At 46.9% G+C, this 25633-nt stretch overlaps 1 protein-coding gene across 1 annotated transcript in view; it reads right to left on the reverse strand.

Annotated features, from left to right (window-relative positions):
- LOC147700959 (urokinase plasminogen activator surface receptor-like) overlaps positions 1 to 25633 on the reverse strand; it is a 140376-nt gene that overhangs the window by 74406 nt on the left and 40337 nt on the right. Inside the window, exons 3-4 of the mRNA XM_086929790.1 lie at positions 3575 to 3724; positions 1968 to 2105 (exon numbers count right to left, since the gene is read on the reverse strand). Of these exons, the coding sequence (XP_086785916.1) occupies positions 1968 to 2105; positions 3575 to 3724 (288 nt within the window). The remainder of the gene's footprint in view (positions 1 to 1967; positions 2106 to 3574; positions 3725 to 25633) is intronic.

Below are 25633 nucleotides of genomic sequence, written 5' to 3' on the forward strand. Positions count from 1 at the left end.
AAAGTGAACCAGACTCTGTCCCATCTGCTTTCAGATTCTTCACATCTTCAATCCAGGCTTGGATCACACCGGACACTTTCCATTTCAGAGGCAGCAGCACTTTGCAGCAGATCGCCATTAAAATCAACGAAGATTCCCGGCACCAAAAGACACCTATGCACCCGGCTTCCTGGATGAGTTAAATCGAGTACTCTGGTGCTCCTGTGGGTGTTGGCTCTAGAACCCCTTAAGTCTAAAGGGGTTTGCTCGAAGTCCTCTCCTAAGTGTCCTTAATCTTTAATTTTCCAACCGCGACTTTCCCCATAGAAGCTAACGGCGTCTCACGGCTGTGTTCTCACACTGCACGCGTCCCCCGTGGGTCCCCTGTGTCACTACCATGGGTGGTTCCTTGTGGTCCAAGCAATTATACAGGCTCTAGGCCTTGTGTCTAGTCAAGTCGTGGTCCTTATACCCATTTCTTAATATATGGTTTGGAACGCCCCTAGGGCTCAATGTATATTGTGCTAATTTATTGTGTGATATTAAGTGTAACATGTGCGATTTGACCTCTAGCCAAATAAAGAGACTAGTAAGGTGTGTTTAGAATAAATACATATATTTTATGTTTATACCTGGTGTGGTTCTCTTTTCATTTGGTCATTCAAGAGATCATAGACTGGTAAAACAAGCTGCTTTACATTCCTTCAAGACGTAGCCTGAAGGCTGCTCTCCGCAGCTACCACTAGGATAGCTTTCAAATAAGGTTGTCTTTAGCCTATCACCTCTAAGGGGTTGTTTGGACTGGCGCAAGGTGCCCACTATAACTAGTGGACAGCATATGCCAGGCCAACTTCTCACACCCTGTGACCCCAATACAGAGACCCAATCACATTTGTGCTGGTGCTTCCTAGCCTTGACCTTCAGCTCTCAGTGCTAAGGTTCACAAGCATCTCCTTAGATGCACTTCAGTCCTGACCGACAGCCATCACAGCTGGAGCAGTAGGGCACCACTGAGCAGGACACCCCAAAAATTGTTTACTGCTGCACCATTGCACCGTCACATCTTTACCATGTTTCACCGTTACCTACTTCAACCTCAGTTACTATTGATGCACATCTGCCTACTTTGACCACAGTACTCCAGTGCAATGCCATACTTGTACCCCACACTTTTCCAGTCATGCACACTCGTTCTTTTGCACAGTCTCCGTGTTGTAGCACTGCTGAATAGTTCCTACTTCAACCACAGTACTCTTGTGCAATGTCACACTTGTACCACACTCTTCTCAAGTCTTGCACAATTGTTCTTTTTCACAGTTGCTGTGTTGTTGTACTGTTGCACAGTTGCCTACTTCAACCACAGTACTCTGGTATAATGTCACACTTGTACCACACTCTTTTCCAGCCTTGCAAACTTTTTCTTTTGCACAGTTGCTCTGTGGCCTTATTGTCGTACAGTTGCCAACTTCAACCACAATACTCTTGTATAATGTCACACTCGTACCACACTTTTTTCCAGTCTTGCACACGTGTTCTTGTTCACAGTTTCTGTGCTGTAGTACTGCTGAACAGTTTCTACATCAACCACAGTACTCTGGTACAATGTCACACTTGCACCACACTATTTTCCAGTCTTGCACACTTAATCTTTCACACAGTTGCTATGTTGTAGTACTGCTGAACAGTTGCCTACTTCAACCACAGTATTCTGGTACAGTGTCACACTTGCACCACACTCTTTTCCAGTTTTGCACACTTGTTCTTTCGCACAGTTGCTATGTTATAGTACTGCTGAACAGTTGCCTACTTCCACCACAGTACTCTGGTACAATGTCACACTTGTACCACACTCTTTTCCAATCGTGCACACATGTACTGTTGTACAGTTGCTGTGTTGCAGCATTGCTCCACAGCCGTACACTTGAGGTCTTGCACAGTTACATCTTTCACCAGTGCTGCTGTTGCACGTTTGCACTAGCAGTACGTACCGTTGATGTTGACAGTGGTGATACTCATGCACAGATCCTGCACCCCGGTGCAGTGCATTATGGGCAGGCTCGGGGACGAGCAGGAGGTGGGGTCCCCTGAGCAGACCGCGCAGTCCGTCTGGCTCACCGTGGCTTTGGCTGCAGAAAGGAAACATTGTTTATTAGGAGAGCTGTCCTAAGAGAGCTGTGGTAAGAGAGCTATGCCAAAAGGGCTGCTATAAGAGAGCTGCCCTAAGCGAGCAAAGCTAAAAGAGATATATTTACGAGAGCTATGCTAAGGGAGTTGCCTTAAAGGAGCAGTCCTAAGCATGCAGTGGTAAGAGAGCTGTACTAAGTGAGCTGTGCCAAGCAAGCAGTGCTGAGAGAGCTATGCTAAGAGAGCTGCCTTAAGAGAGCAGGTCTGTGCTCCCAGTGGTAAGAGAGATATCCTAAGCAATCTGTGCTGAAAGAGCTGTCCTAAGAGAGCTGTATTAAGCGAGCAGTGCTGAGAGAGCTATGCTAAGAGAGCTGCCTTAGGAAAGCAGGTCTGTGCTACCAGTGGTAAGAGAGCTATCCTAAGCAATCTGTGCTGAAAGAGCTGTATTAAGTGAGCTGTGCCAAGCAAGCAGTGCCGAGAGAGCTATGCTAAGAGAGCTGCCTTAAGAAAGCAGGTCTGTGCTACCAGTGGTAAGAGAGCTATCCTAAGCAATCTGTGCTGAAAGAGCTGTCCTAAGAGAGCTGTATTAAGTGAGCTGTGCCAAGCAAGCAGTGCTGAGAGAGCTATGCTAAGAGGGCTGCCTTAAGAGAGCAGGTCTGTGCTACCAGTGGTAAGAGAGCTATCCTAAGCAATCTGTGCTGAAAAAGCTGTCCTAAGAGAGCTGCTGTAAGCTTGCAGAGGTAAGAGAGCTCTGCTAAGTGAGCAGTGCTGAGAGAGCTATGCTAAGAGGGCTGCCTTAAGCGAGCAGGTCTGTGCTACCAGTGGTAAGAGAGCTATCCTAAGCAATCTGTGCTGAAAGAGCTGTCCTAAGAGAGCTGTATTAAGCGAGCTGTGCTAAGCGAGCAGTGCTAAGAGAGCTGCCTTAAGAAAGCAGGTCTGTGCTACCAGTGGTAAGAGAGCTATCCTAAGCAATCTGTGCTGAAAGAGCTGTATTAAGTGAGCTGTGCCAAGCAAGCAGTGCCGAGAGAGCTATGCTAAGAGAGCTGCCTTAAGAAAGCAGGTCTGTGCTACCGGCGGTAACAGAGCTATCCTAAGCAATCTGTGCTGAAAGAGCTGTCCTAAGTGAGCTGCTGTAAGAGAGCAGAGGTAAGAGAGCTGCGCTAAGCAAGCTGTGCTAAGAGAGCTACTAAGACACTCCCTACAGATACGTGAGCTAAGAGCTACACTGTCCTTACAGCACTAATGCCTACAGAGGGCCCTGGCGTTGAATGTGTAAGAAAGCTGAACTCAGTTTTTAGTCACAGAACTAACATCAACATAGAGACCAAGGACTGAATGGTTATGGAGTTTGAACATCTAACTAACAGACCACCCACTGCTTGCCACAATAGGTGCCCAGGCTGCTGGTGCAGCAGGTGCCGCTGATACACTCAACTGTGGTGCCCAGCTAGATGCCCAGGTCCGTACTTACCATAATAGGTGCCCCGGTTGCACTGATTGGTGGTGCAGCAGGCGTTGCTGATAAACACAGCTTTGGTGCCTATGTTCACATAGGTGCTCTCGTTGCACGACAACCCCTGAGAGCACCCTTTCACCAGCAGGTCTTTGATCCCACTGCCATCTAGTGCAAAGAGGAAAAGTTTGAGAGTTATAAGTGCCAACAATCTGCCCCACCTACGTCTAAGAGTCGGGAAGAAGGGAAACATGCCAGTCTGTGTGAATGTGACATGGTGGCAGGGCTTAAGAAACTCATTGCCAAGATTAAAACCTGGGCACTGCCCAGCATTGTTATTTATGTTTTTCTACAAATATCATCACATATGATGATTCCTTGATGGTTGAGCGGAGGGCCAGAAGGTAAGTAAACTTAGGGCTGCCTGATTATGAGTTTGGTGATCCTACGGCTGCAGCGGTACTCCACCCTCTGCCCTAGGACAGCCAAACCCTTGGTGCACCGCCCGCCACATCAGAACTTAAATCCTGATCTGGCAGGCAGTGTTGCAGGGGTCTGACACCAGTGGTCTGCATGGCTCATAGGAGAACCTATAATGCAGATCATAGCACTCAGACTGCCAACTGCACCCTTCTGCACGGTGTGGCATACATGCCGCATCGTACAGGAAGAGAGGGTGCAAATACAGAGGGCACTACATGTTCTCCCCGCATGCACCCCCAGACCGAATTCGTCAGGGGGCCCTGTTAGAGCCCCCTTCGTTGCCTTTCTGCCACTCTTTTCATGGCCGGATCACGTCCCTGAAAAGGGTGATGAAAAATGCACGCTTAATATGCTCAGAGGTGCTGGCAGCGCCACCGCCAGCATATTACAGCGAGTCGCAGACCGCCAGGACAGCGGGATCCTTGATCCAGGCGGTGCCAATGGTTTTGTGGCGGTTAGAATGCCGCAGTTGGAATACATTGGGCAGCCCCACAGTGTGGCACAGTCAGACCGCCACCATGGGTTCGGCGGTCCTACAGACCGCCACACTCGTATTCAGGCCCTTAGTATTCTGCCAGTTACCAGGCTCAGATAGGGGAAACTCTGTAGGTCTGCTTGCTGTTCATTTTTCAAAGCTTCGTGAATGTGGTATTAGGTGAGATGTACTTACCACTGGGAGGTGAAGGGGTTGAGGTAACTTCAGCCACTCCATTGTGCTTGCCACTGACAGACGTAGGGGTTGAGGTAGAGACATTCCTTAGGGTGCACTTGAAAATGATGGATGTAGAAGTTGAGGTAGGGACATTTCTTGGGGTTCTCTTCCCATTGATAGATGTAGGGGTGATGCAGAGCCATTCCTTGAGGTGCGCTTTCCACTGATAGATGCAGGGGGTGAGGTAGAGACATTCCTTAGGGTTCACTTGCCATTGATAGACGCAGGGTTTGAGGCAAAAACATCCCTTGGGGTTCACTTGCTAATTATATATGTAGGGGGTTAGGTAGGGACATTCCTTGATGTGCACTTACCACTGATAGATGTAGGGGGTGAGTTAGAGACATTCCTTGGGGTTCACTTGCCATTGATAGATGTAGGGGTCGAGGTGGGGACATTCCTTCGGGTTCACTTGCCATTGATAGATGTAGGGGCTGAGGCAGATACATTCCTTGGGGTTCACTTGACATTGATAGATTTAGAGGTTGAGGCAGAGACATTCCTTGGGGTTCACTTGCCATTGATAGATGTAGAGGTTGAGGCAGAGACATTCCTTGGGGTTCACTTGCCATTGATAGATGTAGGGGTTGAGGCGGGGACATTCCTTGGGGTACACTTGCCACAGATAGATGTAGCAGTTGAGGCGGGACATTCATTGGGGTTCACTTGAAAGTGATAAATGTAGAGGTTGAGGCGGGGACATTCCCAGGGGTGCACTTCCACTGATAGATGTAGGGGTTGAGGTGGGGACATTCATTGGGGTTCACTTGCCATTATTAGATGTAGGGGTTAAGGCGGGTACATTCCTTGGGGTTAACTTGAAAGCAATAGATGTAGGGGTTGAGGCTGGGACATTCCTTGGGGTTCAATTGAAAGTGATAGGTGTAGGGTTTGAGGTAGGGACATTCCTTGGGGTGCACTTCCACTGATAGATGTAGGGATTGAGGCAGAGACATTCCTTGGGGTTCACTTGACATTGATAGATTTAGAGGTTGAGGCAGAGACATTCCTTAGGGTTCACTTGCCATTGATAGATGTAGGGGTTGAGGCGGGGACATTTATTGGGGTTCACTTGCCATTGATAGATGTAGGGGTTGAGGCGGGGACATTCCTTGGGGTTCTCTTGAAAGTGAAAGATGTAGGAGTTGAGGCGGGAACATTACTTAGGGTTCACTTGCTATTGACAGATGTAGTGATTAAGGTGGGGCCATTCCTTGGGGTTCACTTGCCATAGATAGATGTAGGGTTTGAGGCAGAAACATCCCTTGGGGTTCACTTGCTAAGTATAGATGTTGTGGCGAGGCAGAGCCATTCCTTGAGGTGCACTTACCACTGGTAGATGTAGGTGGTGAGGTAGGGATATTCCTTGATGTGCACCTACCACTGATAGATGTAGGGGGTGAGGTAGAGACATTCCTTGGGGTTCATTTGCCATTGATAGATGTAGGGGTCGAGGTGGGGACATTCCTTGGGGTTCACTTGCCATTGATAGATGTAGGGGCTGAGGCAGATACATTCCTTGGGGTTCACTTGACATTGATAGATTTAGAGGTTGAGGCAGAGACATTCCTTGGGGTTCACTTGCCATTGATAGATGTAGAGGTTGAGGCAGAGACATTCCTTGGGGTTCACTTGCCATTGATAGATTTAGAGGTTGAGGCAGAGACATTCCTTGGGGTTCACTTGCCATTGATAGATGTAGGGGTTGAGGCGGGGACATTCCTTGGGGTACACTTGCCACAGATAGATGTAGCGGTTGAGGCGGGGACATTCATTGGGGTTCACTTGAAAGTGATAAATGTAGAGGTTGAGGCGGGGACATTCCCAGGGGTGCACTTCCACTGATAGATGTAGGGGTTGAGGTTGGGACATTCATTGGGGTTCACTTGCCATTATTAGATGTAGGGGTTAAGGCGGGGACATTCCTTGGGGTTAACTTGAAAGCAATAGATGTAGGGGTTGAGGCTAGGACATTCCTTGGGGTTCACTTGAAAGTGATAGGTGTAGGGTTTGAGGTAGGGACATTCCTTGGGTTGCACTTCCACTGATAGATGTAGGGATTGAGGTAGAGACATTCCTTGGGGTTCACTTGACATTAATAGATTTAGAGGTTGAGGCAGAGACATTCCTTAGGGTTCACTTGCCATTGATAAATGTAGGGGTTGAGGCGGGGACATTTATTGGGGTTCACATGCCATTGATAGATGTAGGAGTTGAGGCGGGAACATTACATAGGGTTCACTTGCTATTGACAGATGTAGTGATTAAGGTGGGGCCATTCCTTGGGGTTCACTTGCCATAGATAGATGTAGGGTTTGAGGCAGAAACATCCCTTGGGGTTCACTTGCTAAGTATAGATGTTGTGGCGAGGCAGAGCCATTCCTTGAGGTGCACTTACCACTGGTAGATGTAGGTGGTGAGGTAGGGATATTCCTTGATGTGCACCTACCACTGATAGATGTAGGGGGTGAGGTAGAGACATTCCTTGGGGTTCATTTGACATTGCTAGATGTAGGGGTTAAGGCAGTCATTCCTTGGGGTTCACTTGACATTGATAGATGTAGGGGTTGAGGCAGAGACATTCCTTGGGGTTCACTTGCCATTGATAGATGTAGGGGTTGAGGCAGAGACATTCCTTGGGGTTCAGTTCACATTGATAGGTTTAGAGGTTGAGGCAGAGACATTCCTTGGGGTTCACTTGCCATTGATAGATGTAGGGGTTGAGGCAGAGACATTCCTTGGGGTTCACTTGCCATTGATAGATGTAGAGGTGAGGCAGAGACATTCCTTGGGGGGCACTTGCCATTGATGTATGTAGGGGTCAAGGTGGGGACATTCCTTGGGGTTCACTTGCCATTGATAGATTTAGAGGTTGAAGCGGAGACATTCCTTGGGGTTCACTTGCCATTGATAGATGTAGGGGTTGAGGCGGGGACATTCCTTGGGGTTTACTTGCTATGGAAAGATGTTGGGGTTGAGACGGGGACATTCTTCGGGGTTCACTTGAAAGTGATAGATGTAGGGGTTGAGGCGGGGACATTCCTTGGGGTGCCCTTCCACTGATAGATGTAGGGGTTGAGACAGGGACATTCATTGGGGTTCACTTGCCATTGATAGATGTAGGGGTTGAGGCGGGGACATTCCTTGGAGTTCACTTGCCACGGGTAGATGTAGGGGTTGAGGGTGGGGACATTCCTTGGGGTTCACTTGAAAGTGATAGATGTAGGGTTTGAGGTAGGGACATTCCTTGGGGTGTACTTCCACTGATAGATGTAGGGGTTGAGGTAGAGACATTCCTTGGGGTTTACTTGCCATTGATAGATGTAGGGGTCAAGGTGGGGACATTCCTTGGGGCTCACTTGCCATTGATAGATGTAGGGGTTGAGGCATAGACATTCCTTGGGGTTCACTTGCCATTGATAGATGTAGGGGTTGAGGCAGAGAAATTCCTTGGGGGGTACATGCCATTGATAGATGTAGGGGCCAAGTTGGGGACATTCCTTGGGGTTCACTTGCAATTGATAGATGTAGGGGTTGAGGCATTAACATTCCTTGGGATTCACTTGACATAGATAGATTTAGAGGTTGAGGCAGAGACATTCCTTGGGGTTCACTTGCAATTGAAAGATGTAGGGGTTGAGGGGGGGACATTCCTTGGGGTTCACTTGTCCCAGATAGATGTAAGGGTTGAGGGGGGGGGGGACATTCCTTGGGGTTCACTTGCCACGGATAGATGTAGGGGTCGAGGCGGGTCATTCCTTGGGGTTCACTTGAAAATGATAGATATAGGGGTTGAGGCGGGGACATTCCTTGGGGTGCACTTCCACTGATAGATGTAGGAGTTGAGATGGGACATTCATTGGGGTTCACTTGCCATTGATAGATGTAGGGGTTGAGGTGGGGACATTCCTTGGGGTTCACTTGCCACGAATAGATGTAGGGGTTGAGGCGGGGACATTTCTTGGGGTTCACTTGAAAGTGATAGATGTAGGGGTTGAGGCGGGGACATTCCTTGGGGTTCACTTGAAAGTGATAGATGTAGGGTTTGCAGTAGGGACATTCCTTGGGGTGCACTTCCACTGATAGATGTAGGGGTTGAGGTAGAGACTTTCCTTGGGGTTCACTTGCCATTGATAGATGTAGGGGTTGAGGCGGGGACATTCCTTGTGGTTCATTTGCCATTGATAGATGTAGGGGTTGAGGCGGGGACATTCCTTGGGGTTCACTTGCCATTGATAGATGTAGCGGTTGAGGCATAGACATTCCTTGGGGTTCACTTGACATTGATAGATTTAGAGGTTGAGGCAGAGACATTCCTTGGGGTCCACTAGCCATTGATAGATGTAGGGGTTGAGGCGGGGACATTCCTTGGGGTTTACTTGCTACAGATAGATGTAGGGGTTGAGGCGGGGACATTCCTTGGGGTTCGCTTGACAGTGATAGATGTAGGGGTTGAGGCGGGTACATTTCTTGGGGTGCCCTTCCACTGATAGATGTAGGGGTTGAGACGGGGATATTCATTGGTGTTCACTTGCCACGGATAGATGTAGGGGTTGAGGGCGGGGACATTCCTTGGGCCTCAATGTTATGTTATGTTAATGGTTTTTGTACCGCGCACAGCTGCCCCAGCAAAGGGGCGTCCTGGCGCCAAAGAAGGTATACACAACATCACAATATGCAACAGAATCAGGGATTATTATTAAAAAGAAGGGTTTTGATGGCACGTCTGAACTGGAATAAATCTTCCAGAGCTCGAATTTCACTGGGAAGAGAGTTCCATAATTTGGCGGCTACTACTCGAAAGGAGCGGCCTCTAATCCTGCTCAGCAGAAAGCGTGGGACAACAGACAAATTCTGGCCCATCGATCTCAAGGATCGAGCGGGAACATATGGGGTCAGTAAGTTCATCAGAATAGGTGGGGCCGTGCCTTTCAAAATTTTAAAAGCCAGGCAGAGCACCTTGAACTCGATCCGCCAAGCAACAGGCAACCAATGGAACGTTTGCAATGCTCTGGACACTGAACAACGTCTGGGCAACCCTAATACCGCTCTTGCGGCGGCATTCTGCACTCGTTGCAGCCGCATAAGTTCTGCCTTGTTCGTACCTGCTAGCAGAGCACTGGCATAATCTATCCTAGATAGTACAGAGGCCTGGACCACAAGCTGTCTAGTGGGGGCATCGAAGAATTTAAGTACCGGCCTGATACCCCTGATTATGCCAAAACAGGAGGCAGCCACCCTCTTAGTCTGGCAGGTAAAACTAAGTGTAGGGTCCAGCCAGACCCCGAGATTTTTTATCTCCATAGCAGGAGAAGGGATCATTCCTAGCTCGGGGGGCCACCAGTTGTCATTCCACCATCCAGGTTGCTTACCGACCACCATCACCTCTGTCTTCTTTGTGTTCAATTGGAGACAGTTTTGGTTCATCCAATTGGCCACCGCACGTAGCCCCTCACAGAAGTTGAGGGCGTCCACAGCTGAGTCCCCACTTAATGTGACCGCCAGCTGCGTGTCATCCGCATAGGACACCATTGTCAGGCCCCAGCGTTTGACTACCGCAGCCAGCGGTCTCACATATAGATTAAATAGAGTGGGGCTCAAAGATGATCCCTGTGGGACCCCCAAGGTGAGCGGGTGAGAGGTGGATTTGCCGGGTGGTATCGCAACCTGAAAAGATCTGTTGGAAAGGAAGGAGCGGAACCATCCTAGAGCCAAACCCCTGACCCCAGCTTCTTCTAACCGCCGCAACAGGATCTCGTGGGACACCGTATCGAAGGCGGCACTCAGATCTAACAACAAGAGTGCCGCTGTTCGTCCGGTGTCCAGCACGGAGCGCAGATGTTCGACCATGTATAACAAGGCAGTCTCCGTGCTGTGGCCTGCACGAAATCCATTTTGCCTGGGATCCAAGATGTTAGCTTTGGCAAGGTGGTCGGCCAGGATCCCATTCACGTGGGCTTTGGTGACTTTAGCAGCCCACGGCAGCAGTGAGATGGGGCGATAGTTCTCGGGTTTTATAGGATCTAGGGTAGGCTTTTTTAGGATGGGTGTGACTACCGCTTGCTTCCACTTGGAGGGCACAATCCCTGAGGCCAGTGACATGTTAATAAGGGCCAGCAAGGGTGAGCAACATGTTACCTGCATGTTTTTAAACTGGGCCGGTTTGAGGGGGTCTGCAGGGGAGCCGGATTTAATTTATAGGCTCAATAGATCAAAACCCTCCTCAGAAAGGGGGGCTAGCATATCCAGGGTCATATCATTGCCCTTTGGACAGTCAACTCAGTCCGAGCGATGCATGATAGTTTGGAAGGTGCGATAGATTACTTGCACCTTTTGCACAAAGAAAGAGGCCAGACTCTCGCAATGAGAGTCTGTGCAAATTTCTGCTGCAGAAGCCCTCTTAGTCGTAAGGTCCTTTAGGACCTTGAAGATTAGTTTAGAGGGGTTAGGGCTGTTCCGAAACTCCTGCACATAATATGCGGCACGTGTTCGACAGACCGCTCTATGATATGCCTTGGTTAAAGTAAGGTAGCAGGTTTTGAGCGCGGGGTCATAGGCTTTCCTCCATCGCCTTTCTGCTTGCCTACACTCTCTCTTAAGAGACGCCAAGGTCTCATCGTACCACGGGCTATGGGCCTTAGTCCGGCACTTGGAACGTACCAGGGGAATAAGAGAATCCAAGGCCGTGCCAATCCAGATGCAGAATGAGTCATACCCACAGTCAACATCCGAAAAGGGAGGTAAGGGTGTCTTTTCTAGTAGAAAGTAGAAGTCTTCTAGTTTTAATTTACTCCACTGGCGAGAAAGAGAGGTTTTATTCTGTGTCACAAAAAGAGGATCTGCCACGGGAATAGTTGCCTTCACCAGCATATGGTCCGTCCATGTCAGCTGGACAGGTGGACATATAGTTTAATTTAATAACGATTTCTAAAGCGCCTGGTGACCCAAGGGCATCCCCGCGCTATAAAATTTGTGATCCTGTTGAGGGGGAGGGAGGGAGGAGAGATACTTATAGAGGGACTCTATTTAGGGAATAGGTGTGTTTTTAATTTCTTGCGAAATGCCAGGTAGTTAGGTTCAAGTCTGAGGGAACGTGGTAGAGCGTTCCATCCAGTCGCTGCTTGAACGGAGAATTGTCGTCCTCCTGTGCGAGTCCTTTTAAATCTAGGTATGTTGGCCAGGTTCTCATTCTGGGATCGTAGGGATCTGGTTGCTGTGTAGGGGGTGATCATTTTGCTGAGGATCGCCGGGCCAGATCCGTTGATCAGCTTATGTGTCGTGCACATCGCTTTGAATTGCACCCTTTGGCGCACAGGGAGCCAGTGCAGAGCTTTGAGGGCCGGCTTGGCGGACATTCTAGAGGGGAGGTTGGTGAGAAGGCGTGCCGCCGCGTTCTGTGTCCGCTGGAGCTTTGTCAGAGTGGCCTCAGGGGCTCCTAGGTAGACCAAATTACTGTAGTCCAGGCGAGACAGTACCAGTCCCTGGATGAGCAGTTTCCTGGAAGTAGGAGGCAGTAAGGGGAGGATCTTGCGGGTTGTGCGTAGGAGTCCGAAGCAGGTGCCCGAAGTTTTAGCTGCTTGTGTCTTCATAGACAGCTCTGGTTCGAGCCACACACAGAGTGTCTTAATTTCACGCTTCGGGGGAGGGATTTCCCCGAATACGTCGGGCCAGAGTGCTGGAGGGATGGTCGTCCATTGTTTCCCTAGGAGCATCACCTCCGTCTTTGCCCCATTAAGTTTTAATGATGAATTATTCATCCAGTTGTGAATTTCTATAAGACAATTGGTCAGGTTTTCTAGGTGGTCGATCAGTTGGGACAGGGAGACGACCAGCTGAGTGTCGTCAGCATAACTTACCATTTTTATATTAAATGGTGTCACCACGTCCTCAAGGGGGGCCATATATGCGTTAAAAAGCGTCGGGCTCAGGGAGGAGCCCTGAGGGACCCCGCTTGTGAGTGGAAGGGTGGATGAGTGGTGATTGTTGTCCCACACTTGGAACGTGCGCCCTGAAAGAAAGGTTATGTCCTCTAAGGTGGTAAAGAACGGGTCCAGTGTGTGCCCGCCTAAATGGGTGGGGGACGACACTCTCTGTAGGAGCTGCAAGGCTTCTAGATCGGCTAGGCAGCTCTTAATGGAGGGTTGAGATGTACAGTAGAAATGCAGGTTGAGGTCGCCTACCACATTAAAATTCGCACAGCCAAGAGCCTCTGTGCTAATGACGTCCGGGAGAGCGGCCCTAAAGGCGGCATCGCAGCCCGGAGGCCGGTATATTAGGAGACCTGAAAGGCTGTAGCAGTGGGAAAGAGAGATTCTAAAGCAGGCACATTCGCAGCCCGGAAGTTTTAGTTCTTCCCATTCGCAGGGAAAACGACGTTTCACTGCCATAGCGATTCCACCCCCTCTCGAGCCGCGGTTAAGAGTAGCCACGGTGTAATCAGGGGGGAAAGCAAGGTTTAAAATCGCAGTGTCAGCATCCTGTAGCCAGGTCTCGGTCATGAAGAACACGTCCGGGGAGCCATTAGTAACAATATCAAAGATCTCCGCCTGATGTTTGACCAGAGAACTGACATTTAAGCTGTATATACTAATAGTATTCACCCCAGACACGTTGAAAGTGATAGATGTAGGGGTTGAGGTGGGGACATTCCTTGGGGTTCACTTGCCATTGATAGATGTAGGGGTTGAGGCAGAGACATTCCTTGGGGGGCACATGCCATTGATAGATGTAGGGGCCAAGTTGGGGACATTCCTTGGGGTTCACTTGCAATTGATAGATGTAGGGGTTGAGGCATAGACATTCCTTGGAATTCACTTGACATTGATAGATTTAGAGGTTGAGGCAGAGACATTCCTTGGGGTTCACTTGCCATTGAATGATGTAGGGGTTGAGGGGGGACATTCCTTGGGGTTCATTTGCCACGGATAGATGTAGGGGTCGAGGCGGGGAAATTCCTTGGGGTTCACTTGAAAATGATAGATGTAGGGGTTGAGGCGGGGACATTCCTTGGGGTGCACTTCCATTGATAGATGTAGGGGTTAAGGCGGGGACATTCCTTGGGGTTCACTTGCCACGCATAAATGTAGGGGTTGAGGCGGGGACATTCCTTGGGGTTCACTTGAAAGTGATAGATGTAGGGTTTGCGGTAGGGACATTCCTTGGGGTGCACTTCCACAGTTAGATATAGGGGTTGAGGTAGAGACATTCCTTGGGGTTCACTTGACATTGATAGATTTAGAGGTTGAGGCAGAGACATTCCTTAGAGTTAACTTGCCATTAATAGATGTAGGGGTAGAGGCGGGGACATTCCTTGGGGTTCATTTGCCATTGAAAGATGTGGGGGTTGAGGCGGGGACATTCCTTGGGGTTCACTTGCCACGGATAGATGTAGGGGTTGAGGTGGGTACATTCCTTGGGGTTCACTTGAAAGTGATAGATGTAAGGGTTGAGGCGGGGACATTCCTTGGGGTACACTTCCACTGATAGATGTAGGGGGTTGAGGTGAGACATTCCTTGGGGTTCACTTGACAATGATAGATTTAGAGGTTGAGGCGGGGACATTCATTGGGGTTCACTTGCCATTGATAGATGTAGGGGTTGAGGCGGGGACATTCCTTGGGTTTCACTTGCCATGGATAGATGTAGGGGTTGAGGCGGGGACATTCCTTTGGGTTCACTTGAAAGTGATAGATGTAGGGGTTGAGGTAGGGACATTCCTTGGGGTGCACTTACACTGATAGATGTAGGGGTCGAGGTGGGGACTTTCCTTGGGGTTCACTTGCCATTTATAGATGTTGGGGTTGAGGTAGAGACTTTCCTTGGGGTTCACTTGAAAGTGATAGATGTAGGAGTTGAGGTAGGGGTATTCCTTTAGATGTACCTGCCACTGATAGATGTAGGGCTTGAGGCAGACATTTGGGGTACACTTGCTACTGATAAATGTAGGGGTTGAGGTAGAGACCTTCCTTGGGGTTCACTTGCCACTGATAAATGTAGGGGTTGAGGCAGAGGCAATCCTTGGTGTTCACTTGAAAGTGATAGATATAGGAGTTGAGGTAGGGTATTCCTTGAGATGCACTTGCCACTGATAGATGTAGGGGTTGAGGCAGACATTTGGCGTTCACTTGCCACTAATAAATGTAGGGTTTGAGGGAGGGACATTCCTTGGGGTTCATTTGCCATTGATAGATGTAGGGGTTGAGGCAGAGACTTTCCTTGGGGTTCATTTGCCACTGATAGATGTAGGGGTTGATGTAGAGACATTCCTTGAGGTGCACTTGCCAGCGATAGATGTAGGGTTTGAGGTAGGAACATTCTTTGTGGTGCACTTGCTGATAATAGATGTAGGAGCTGAGGTAGGGACATTCCTTGGGGTTCGCTTGCCATTGATAGATGTAGCGGTTTAGGCAGAGACATTCTTTGGGGTTCGCTTGTTATTGATAGATGTAGGGTTTGAGACAGAGACATTCCTTGGGGTTCAATTGCCATTGGAAAATGTAGGGGTTGAGTCTGAGACTTTACTTGGGGTTCATTTGCCACTGATAGATGTAGGGGTTGTGGCAGGCACATTACTCGAGGTGCACTTGCCACTGATAGATGTAGTGGTTCAAGTAGGGGCATTTCTTGGGGTTCTCTTGCCACTGACCAATTTAGGGGTTGATGTAGAGACATTCCTTGAGGTGCACTTGCCAGCGATAGATGTAGGGTTTAAGGTAGGGAAATTCCTTGAGGTGCACTTGATGATAATAGATGTAGCGGTTTAGGCAGAGACATTCCTTGGGGTTCACTTGCCATTGCTAGATGTAGTGGTTTAGGCAGAGACATTCCTTGGGGTTCACTTACCATTGATAGATGTAGGGATTGAGGTGGGGCAGCAGCTCAGGTGTACTCACATTCATTTTTGTTGGTTTCATGGGTGGGGCAGAATTTGTACTTACCTCTGCGAGATGTAGGGTTTGAGGTAGGAGCAGCAGTTACGGTGTGCTTGCGATTTATTGGTGTAGGTGTTGAGGTAGGAGCAGTGGTTAGGTGTAGTCACTATTGGTTGGTATAAGTAGTTGAGAAAGGGACAGTTGTTGAGTTGTACTTGCCAATGGTACATGCAGGAGTTGAAGTAGGGTGCATCGTTCAGGTCGACTTGACATAGATAGAAGACAAATACATGACTTGGGTACGGTCAGACTTGAAGATAGACTTTGGATCGTATGATATTTGACTTGAGGTAGGGGAAGTAGTTGAGTTGTATTTGGGATGGACAGATACTTGAGGTAGGGGCAGTAGTGGAGGTGTACTTGGAATTGATAGATGTAGAACCAGAGGTAGGTTCAGAGGGTGAGGTGTACTTGACATCCATTTACTGAGGTTCATGTGATGAGGCAGTAATTGAGGTGAATTTAGCTTTATACTGTAGTTGTGATAGTTCATGAGGTTGGCATTATGACATTGCATCGGAGATGGGGCAGTAGTAGAGGTATGCTTGTCGTAAGATGTGTATGGTTATTGGTTGGGTTGTACTTTGGATTAGTTGCTGTTGAGATTAGAGCTAGTGGCAGGAGCTTTGCTGCACTTGGGATTGCTCATGTTTGGACAAAATTTCAATTTTAAAATATCAGGAGACAGAAATATCATGATGCAGGGGGCGCTAGAGAGGCCGGCTGCAAGATGAATGTCAGTCTGTGAGGCTCTGCTTGCTGGAGGAATCATCCTGCACTTATCTGGCTTATGAGGTGGAATCTGCCCTAGCCACTAGGTGCCTGACCACGGCTGATCTTGCTGCACCGGTGGAGTCCTTCCTTATTGATGAAATAAGAGAAAAAAGGGAGGTCTCCTATGGGATCCAATAAGGGAGAAGGAGAAAGATATTATAAACAGAGGATTCCCTACAGTTTTACCAACCAATTATGGTTTCAAACACGAGCGAAAATTTAGCATCCACTGACCACACAAAAAAACCACTAGTGCCACAAATAATACTACATAGTCATAGCCAATGAATACAATGATATATTGATCAGTCGAGAATGATCATTAAAAATGCAAAATGTATTCAATACAATACATTGTTCTGTACAGAAGTACCATAAAACAATAATTCAAAAAGTGTCAATTCACATTGACATATAAAAAAAGAAAAAAACAAAAAAAACACTTGTTTTTTCTGTTTTTATATGTCTATGTGAATTGACAGGTTATTAATTATCGTTTTATGGTACTTCTGTACAGAACAATGTATTGTATTGAATAAATTTTGCATTTTTAATGATCATTCTCTACTGATCAATATATCATTGTGTTCATTGGCTATGACTATGTAATATTATTTGTGGCACTAGTGGTTTCTTGTGTGGTCAGTGGATGCTAAGTTTTCCCTTCCTTATTGATGTCCTTAGCACCAGAAAGATGATAGCTGCGGTGGAGGGATCTGTGGCCTAGACATGTGGCGGCTTGGCGGGGGACCGACGTGCGGGGCCGGCTGGGGATGCGGAGATGGCTTGACCGATATGCTACCATGAAATATCCAAGGGTCCCCCACTGAAAGCAGGTGCGTGCTCAGGGGACCCTGCAAAGTGGTAGCCCCTCGGGCCGGGACAGGTGGGCTGCCTGAGTGGAGCTGCCATGCCCAATCGGGTCTGCAGGCTCCACTGGATTATGGCGCCTACTTGGCTGCTGAGGACCTAGTGCCAGAGTGCTCGACTGCTGGCTGCTGAGGTGCAGCTGGTCTGGCTGCTGCATAAGATGGAAGCCGTTCCATGCAGGGAGAGGGCTCTTGCTGCAGTGGAGAATAGGGGCCCAAAGGGGGTGGGAGGGTCAGACCTGAGCCACACGGCACCATTGAGATCCTAGCCTGCCCTCCCTTGCTTGCAGCAGATGCTAATCTGGGACTTGGCCGAGTCTGTCATGTGGGGGCTGCTTGTCGGCCGGTGCCCAGAATGCGGGGCCTCCTCATCAAAGACTGTTATTTTTCGAGAAGTTGGGCCCCAGGGAACATGAAGCCTGAGACAGTGTCTGGGGGTCCGTCCTTCATGGTGGGGATGACGTGATCCTGAGTAGTTGACCACCTGCATGTCTATCACATAACGCCTCTGAAGACTCCCTGGTGCTGAATGCTTAATTGGAAGCGGTCTGACGGCCTGCCCATGAACCGTCTGTTTTGCTGGCCTTAGGGGCCACTACTGTAAACTATCTCCATGCTCGTGTCCCCTAGAGTGGATCGCTGGGGTGTGGTGGGGCCCTCGACACAACACCCGCATTATGGCCTCAGCTAGCTCATAGGATTTGAAACCTGCCCTATTTGGTGATTAGCAGAGACACAATTGAGCCAAGTGGTCTGCTTGTGCCCCCTGGGGTTGGATTGCTCTGGGTGAGGCGGGACCACACCACGGATTGGCTGACGATGCATAGGGCCCGAAGATCTGCGGCCATTGCTGGTTGATGACGCCTCCTCAACTTCAAGATTAGGAAGGCCGTTGTGAAACAGACCAAGCTGTCCTTTGAACAGTGGAAACAGACGCGCACTGAGGACGCGCCCCACAGGACCAGCCACTATGCCTGGGGGGCACCTAGAGCTCGTCTCAAGACCTGTATCCAAGCAATGTTCTTAGGCTTAAAATACAGCCTGACTGTCATTGATAATAAAATTGAATTGCTCACAGATAGGTTTGACCGCCTCAAGGAGAAAGTGGCTAATCATGAGGAGTGCATTGCCAGCTTGCCTAGTACACATTGACGATGAGGGACGATGGAGCGGCCAAAAGTGAAAAACTGCTACAAATGGAAAAGGTGTTGGAAGTAATTTGATGTAAAAATGAAGACTTGGAGGCGTGGTCCAGTAGAAACAATTTTCAAATAATCGGTGTCCAGAGTCCACCGCAATGGGCCGTATGGAAGACTTTGTCGAGTTGATGATTCACACCCTCTTTGGGGAGGCGCTCTCTGCAGTATACATAGTAGAAAGGGCACATAGATCACTGGATCATCGACCCCCATCTGGAACACCGGACTGCCATATAATTGCTCTCTTATTCAACTACACGGACCAAGATGTTGTCTTATGCCTGGCCAGAGACAAACACTCAGCAATAAGGGTAACAATGTGTCCTCACACTCCGACTTCACAATGGCAAACCAAGCGGTAGAAGAGATTTCCTGCCCATTAAGCGATCCCAAATACTCCCTCCTGTGTTCGGCCAAGCTGGGCATCTTCCATGCAAGAAAAAACATGCACTTCCCTAATCCCAAGGTAGTTGCCAAGTTTGTTAAAGGCCTTCCACTGGTGGTGGACCGACCGTATGTTGAACTGAAGAATGCCAACCCAGGCCACATCAGTGACAATGACTAACAATGGGCGTGACTATGGACTACCTTTGGGTGAGAGGCTGCTCATTGCCTGGACACCCGGCTGGGCTGTCCGAGTTACTCCATGGGTGTGCCTTGCTGCCTGTAACTCTGGACACAGTCTAAATGAAGATGTCACTCTGAGTCTATCTCAGCATTGCGAGTAATATCTGCTGCACTACTGTCTCCTCCGGCCACCCAGCCTTCCCCTAGCTGGGAGTGTGTCCCCGGACTATAGTTTGCTCTTGCGGGATAATTCCCTATCTGTTTTACATTGTTGGCTCCTTGGCCAGGTTAACGGTGGAATTGCTGCACTCAGCCTGGTTGGGGGGCTATAGTGGGTGAGGGGTAGGTGTTGTTTGGGGATGTTGATTTCAACAGTTTAGTGTGCTCTTTGCCCCTCTTTCCCTTATTTTCTCTTCCCTCTGACATGAAATTCACAGCTAAAGGCTTGACTATGAGCTTCTATCTGAGAAGGGGGCTACTGCCCCTGCATGCTTCTCCCATCAAAAAGGACAAGGGGAACCCATTGAATCACTCGGGACCATGGGTGGCAAGTATTTATAAAAACAACAAGTGGTCCTGAGCATACAAGAATAAGGAAAAAAATGATATATATAGATCACAATGGAATTCTATATAGTTCAGGATTCCTTGACCAGCCGGCCAAGGAATATTTATTGGTTCAATAAGTTTATGATCACAAAAATACAACAAATAACCCAAAGAGTAAGGGTTATATTGGGGCCATACAGAGAGAGGGAAGGCAAGAGGGTAAAGGTAAGTGAGGAAAGTTATCAGGCAAACAAAGTGAGCTAGCAGGTCACTGGTATTAGATATATATTAGCAGTGTATCCTGGAGTCATTCATACACACAATAGTATCATAAAAGTACATGTATGAAATACTCTAAGGTCGACGTTTCGATCCCCAGCTCAAGTATCACGGGATCATCATCAGGACAAGAAAAAATAATTTTGCCTGAACACAATTATTTATAACACCAGGTTGGTGGCTTGAGGTAGGATTAGCTTCAATTGGGAAGGTCCTTTTTTGGGGGGCGCCCACCTGATTCCTTCTTAGTGGGTGAACCGTTCTTCGAAATGCAGTTAGGTTGGGATTCTGTAGAAGCGCCGGTTTTAGGTTTAATGGTAAAGCCCAATCTTTTAGGTTGTTAGGTAGAGTGACACCGAAATCACGGGTCATGAACTTATTCAGTTAGGGACGTCTGTACCTCTGCATTTATTTGCATAGTATGGTGAGGAATATCATGGTTTAGCATAGATCCGATGCTTTTACTGGAGATGCAGTGTATTGTATCTAGTTGGAGCCCAATGCGCTGACCAACCTGATGTCTTCAGGGCAGGGTCGCCGTCAGGGCAGGGTCGCCGTCCTCACGCGTCTTGAAATAGCGCCGGGTGAGGGGGTGCGGCCAGGCAAATAACTGGTCCGCGGTGGGAGATAACAATCCTCCGAAGACGCCGGAGCAGCCCCAGTGACCGGCGTCTTCGGAGGATTGTTATCTCCCTCCGCGGACCAGTTATTTGCCTGGCCGCACCCCCTCATCCGGCGCTATTTCAAGACGCGTGAGGACGGCGACCCTGCCCTGACGGCGACCCTGCCCTGAAGACATCAGGTTGGCCAGCGCATTGGGCTCCAACTAAATACAATACACTGCATCTCCAGTAAAAGCATCGGATCTATGCTAAACCATGATATTCCTCACCATACTATGCAAATAAATGCAGAGGTACAGACGTCCCTAACTGAATAAGTTCATGACCCGTGATTTCGGTGTCACTCTACCTAACAACCTAGAAGATTGGGCTTTACCATTAAACCTAAAACCGGCGCTTCTACAGAATCCCAACCTAACTGCATTTCGAAGAACGGTTCACCCACTAAGAAGGAATCGGGTGGGCGCCCCCCAAAAAAGGAACTTCCCAATTGAAGCTAATCCTACCTCAAGCCACCAACCTGGTGTTATAAATAATTGTGTTCAGGCAAAATTATTTTTTCTTGTCCTGATGATGATCCCGTGATACTTGAGCTGGGGATCGAAACGTCGACCTTAGAGTATTTCATACATGTACTTTTATGATACTATTGTGTGTATGAATGACTCCAGGATACACTGCTAATGTATATCTAATACCAGTGACCTGCTAGCTCACTTTGTTTGCCTGATAACTTTCCTCACTTACCTTTACCCTCTTGCCTTCCCTCTCTCTGTATGGCACAGGACTGTGCCCCAATATAACCCTTACTCTTTGGGTTATTTGTTGTATTTTTGTGATCATAAACTTATTGAACCAATAAATATTCCTTGGCCGGCTGGTCAAGGAATCCTGAACTATATAGAATTCCATTGTGATCTATATATATCATTTTTTCCTTATTCTTGTATGCTCAGGACCACTTGTTGTTTTTATAAATACCTGCATGCTTCTCCAGCACTAGCATGGCAACATTGAACTGTATTACGTGGAATTTCCGCTGCTTGAATGATAGACACAACTTCTGATGGTATTCCTGCAGTGGCACAGTGCTGATATTTCCTTCTCGCAAGAGCTACACCTGACGGATGATTACACATGGGATGGATAGAGGAGCAGCACATTGCGTGTTACTCAAACTATGCCTGGGGGCTGCCCTGGCTCACGCACCAGGACATATGCGATAAACAGGAGTGATATGTCATGCATCCGGTTAAGTTTAAATCTATTTATGGCCAGAATGTGGATGACCTCACCTTTCTCACCGAGGTATGGCAGCTTGTGGGCATGCATGGCCCTGGTGCGATCATATCTGAGGGGGGATTTTAATGTGGTTTTAGACCCACTAGCAGATTGATCTTAGGACTCTCAACACCCTCATCCACGGGCGGCTGGTCAGCTGCAGACTATCATGGCTGATAATGACCTTCTGGATCTCTTGAGGGGCAGACATGGCGCTAGCAAAGACAAAACGTGTTGGACCTCGGCTTATGCAACCTAGTCGTAGTAAAGTTAGGATTTGGTCTTAAGTTTGACTTAAGACAGACTTAAGACAGTCTTAAGACAGTCTTAAGACAAACTGAAGACACAATCCTAACTTTACTACTACTAAATGCCTTCTGTGAATACCAAAAGTAGTAAGTTTAGGATTTTGTCTCAAGTTAGTTCTGTGAATCGGGCCCTAAGTGATTTAGAGGTATTAGTAATTTATTGTGTCGTTGGGTTTCCCAAGGGACAGGGTGGAAAGCTAAATAGGTGATAATTAATTATGAACTATTTAATAAACTTTACCTTTTTATATTATTGAATTTCATTATATAAATTATGTAATGCGGATTTATTTTTGTTATGTTTTATTTTTGGGCTGTTAGGCTTGTATGGGTATAGAATGGAAAGGTAAAAAACGTCACAATGAATTAACAACAAATTAACATTTAATGATGTAATTGATTTTTAGTTATGCAATTTATGCATTTTTACTAATTTCATTTATATTTTGGTTGCAGGCTGCTAGGTTTGTATAGATTTGGGAGGGAAGTTAGTTAAGTTATAATTAACTATTAATTATTATTTGTAAATGTATTTATTGAATTTTAAATATGTACATTTTGGAATACTTATATATTTTAATTATATTTTAGTTGAGGACTGTTAGGTTTGTAGTCGGTTAGGCTGGGAAGTAATAATTATCAATTATTTATGAATTATTAATTATTCCATTGATTTTTAAATATTTACATTTTGGAATATTTATTTTTTTAGTCATATTTTAGGTTGAGGCTGCTAGGTTTGTAGGGGTATAGGGTGGGAAGTTAATTAATTAGAAATTGAATAACAATTACTTATACATTGATAAATTATGATTTTATTGAATAGTAATTCTGTAAATTGATACATTATTTTTCATTTTTTAATACATATATATCTTTTATGCTAATTAATAATTGTTTGAAGAGTTTAATATTTTTTACATTCATGGTGTTATTTATGAAATGTGTCTGAAGTGAAGTACTTTTTTCTACTTTTGATTAGACTGTAGTAGGAAAAGTAAAATTAACCTCTTAGCAGTTCAACACCTTCCCTACTGTTGCGCTGTTAAAGTGAAAATAGTAAACTTTACCCCTCCGAAATCCAACGCTTTCCCTAGTATTGTCCTGTTTGGATTGAGAATAGAATTATTTTGTTACAAAAATCTTTTTTCAAAGGTTGGAGATCATACAGCAAACAAAGGTATTTATCATGAGACAATATTGGAACTAGTTTTTTTATACTCTCCTCCAACAGAACCAAACACTCTTGACCCATTAGATTTCTTCGACATTTTCGTCTACCAAAACCCCTGCCAGCTGAGTCCATTCCCTTGTAATGAATGGAAGGCACAAACTTACTCCCTGTGAGCATTCCAATTTTCCTATATTCAGTCTCACTTCCGGGGCAACCCCTGTTTACAAACACCGTCTTTTCCGCCAACATGAGCCAGTCCATATCTTGCTTCCATTCCTCTGCTGTTGGTGCTTCCCATGCTCCCCACCTACAGGCTGTGTTTCGCTTCGCTATTGCCATCCCTAGGGTTACCCACATCTGCTCCATGGGGGTCAGGACTGTAGCCTCCCATACGTTAAAGAGGCACAGTATAGGCTATGGAGACAGATCCTTCCCACACACTTGTCGTAACTGTGACCCTACCGCTTCCCAGTTCTTTTGGATTATTGGACATTCCCATATTATATGGTAGCATGTACCACCTGTGTATAGGTTTGGTTAGATAATGCACTTTCCTTTTCCCCCCATTTTCCCCATAGTTTTTGCAGGTGTAATACATTCTGTGTAATACTTTGAGTTGTTTCATTCTGAGTTGCGATGTAATTAATAGCTATTTCTCGTAGGGAGGAGAGTGCTTCTCACCACTCATCATCTTCGAAGTCCCTTATATCTGCCTGCCACTGGGCGCCGAGTCATGTGAGTGGGTCGGGTAGGTTGTTAATTATTTTTTGATACGTCATGGAGATTGCTCTCTGAGTCATGTAATGTGTTAGCAGTCTGTCTTCTAGAAGACGGGATGGCTGCTGTCCGTGCATTTGTAAGTATCGAAATTTTGCGGTTTCTGACATTTAATATTCTGTTTGTAATTCTGCGAATGATAGTATTTTCCCCTTGACCCAGAGATCTCCCAACTTTGATATACCAATAGTGTTGCATTTATTAAATCCAGAACAGGAGCCAAGTTTACCCAGCCTTTCAGCCTCCCAGAGGTCTATGCCACCCCAGTTTCTTTGTCACTCGATGCCACAGGAAGACTCTCTATGCTGTTGGGCCTGTTAGGTGTGAGAAGAGTAAATTTAAACCCTCTGACGTCCAGCACTTTCCTTACTGTTGTGTTGTTTGGAGTGGGAATAGCAAATGTAACTCCTCTGAAGTCCAACACTTTCCATACAATTGCAGTGACTGGAGTGGTAATAGAAGATGTAACCTATCTGAAGTCCAACATTAACCTAATTTTACATAAACTAGAGTGGGAATAGTATATTTAATATTCTGAGACTCCAATCGTTTTTATAATGTTGGTTAAATATTTTTAATAGCATTCATTTTTTTAATACTATTTGGTTTTCTTTTTAAATGTATTTCAATGTATATAGCATTTTTAGTAAATTGGTGTTGGGGTTTTCAATTTTCAATATTTTACTTATTACTTATATTAATTAATATAGGTATTGTTATTGAACTCTTTATTTTTTATGGTTTTATTGTGTATGTATTAAATATATATGTTTTCACTGAAAAAACATAGGTTACAGTTACATTATAGTTAGGCTCAGATTTCACTCATACATAACCAGTGAAGTTCAGCAGTTATAGTTACTTGAACCAACTATAACTAATGCCCCCATAATGCACTGCTTCTTACCTCACAATTTGCATCGCAAATGACATCACTGATGAAATCATCAATTGCAAAAAGAACAATTGAGGGACAGAATGCAGAACAATGTCATACATTCACCCCAGGACAGAGATCTGGGCCTAAATCCATCGTTTTTTTGCTCAACATGCCATTCTAGTTTGGACCCAGCCATATGCAAATCAGTCTTGACCCTGTGCTCAATGGGAACAGTCCAGCCTGAACTGCCTGGCCAGGTCCTCCCTGGACTGGAAACAAGCATACTAGGACCGGTTTCGGCCTTTCAAGCCTCATCAGCCAGGATAGCTTGACTCTAGTTCCATGGAGAGCACAGGACCCACGTCTGGGCATTCCCGTCCCTCTCGGGTTGACAAATGCAAAAATAACAATTGATGGACAGAATGCAGAACAATGTCATACATTCACCCCAGTACAGAGATCTGGGCCTAAATCCATCGTTTTTTTGCTCAACATGCCTTTAAAGTTTAGACCGAGCAATATGCAAATCAGTGTTGACCCTGGACCCAATGGGAACAGTTCAGCTAGGCCAGGTCCTCCCTGGACTGGAAACAAGCATCCTAGGACCTGTTTCCGGCTTTCAGCCCTCCTCAGCCAGGATAGCTTTACTCCGGTGGCATGGAGAGCACAGG

The sequence above is a fragment of the Lissotriton vulgaris genome, chromosome 7 (assembly GCF_964263255.1).
Source record: "Lissotriton vulgaris chromosome 7, aLisVul1.2, whole genome shotgun sequence".
Classification (NCBI taxonomy): domain Eukaryota; kingdom Metazoa; phylum Chordata; class Amphibia; order Caudata; family Salamandridae; genus Lissotriton; species Lissotriton vulgaris.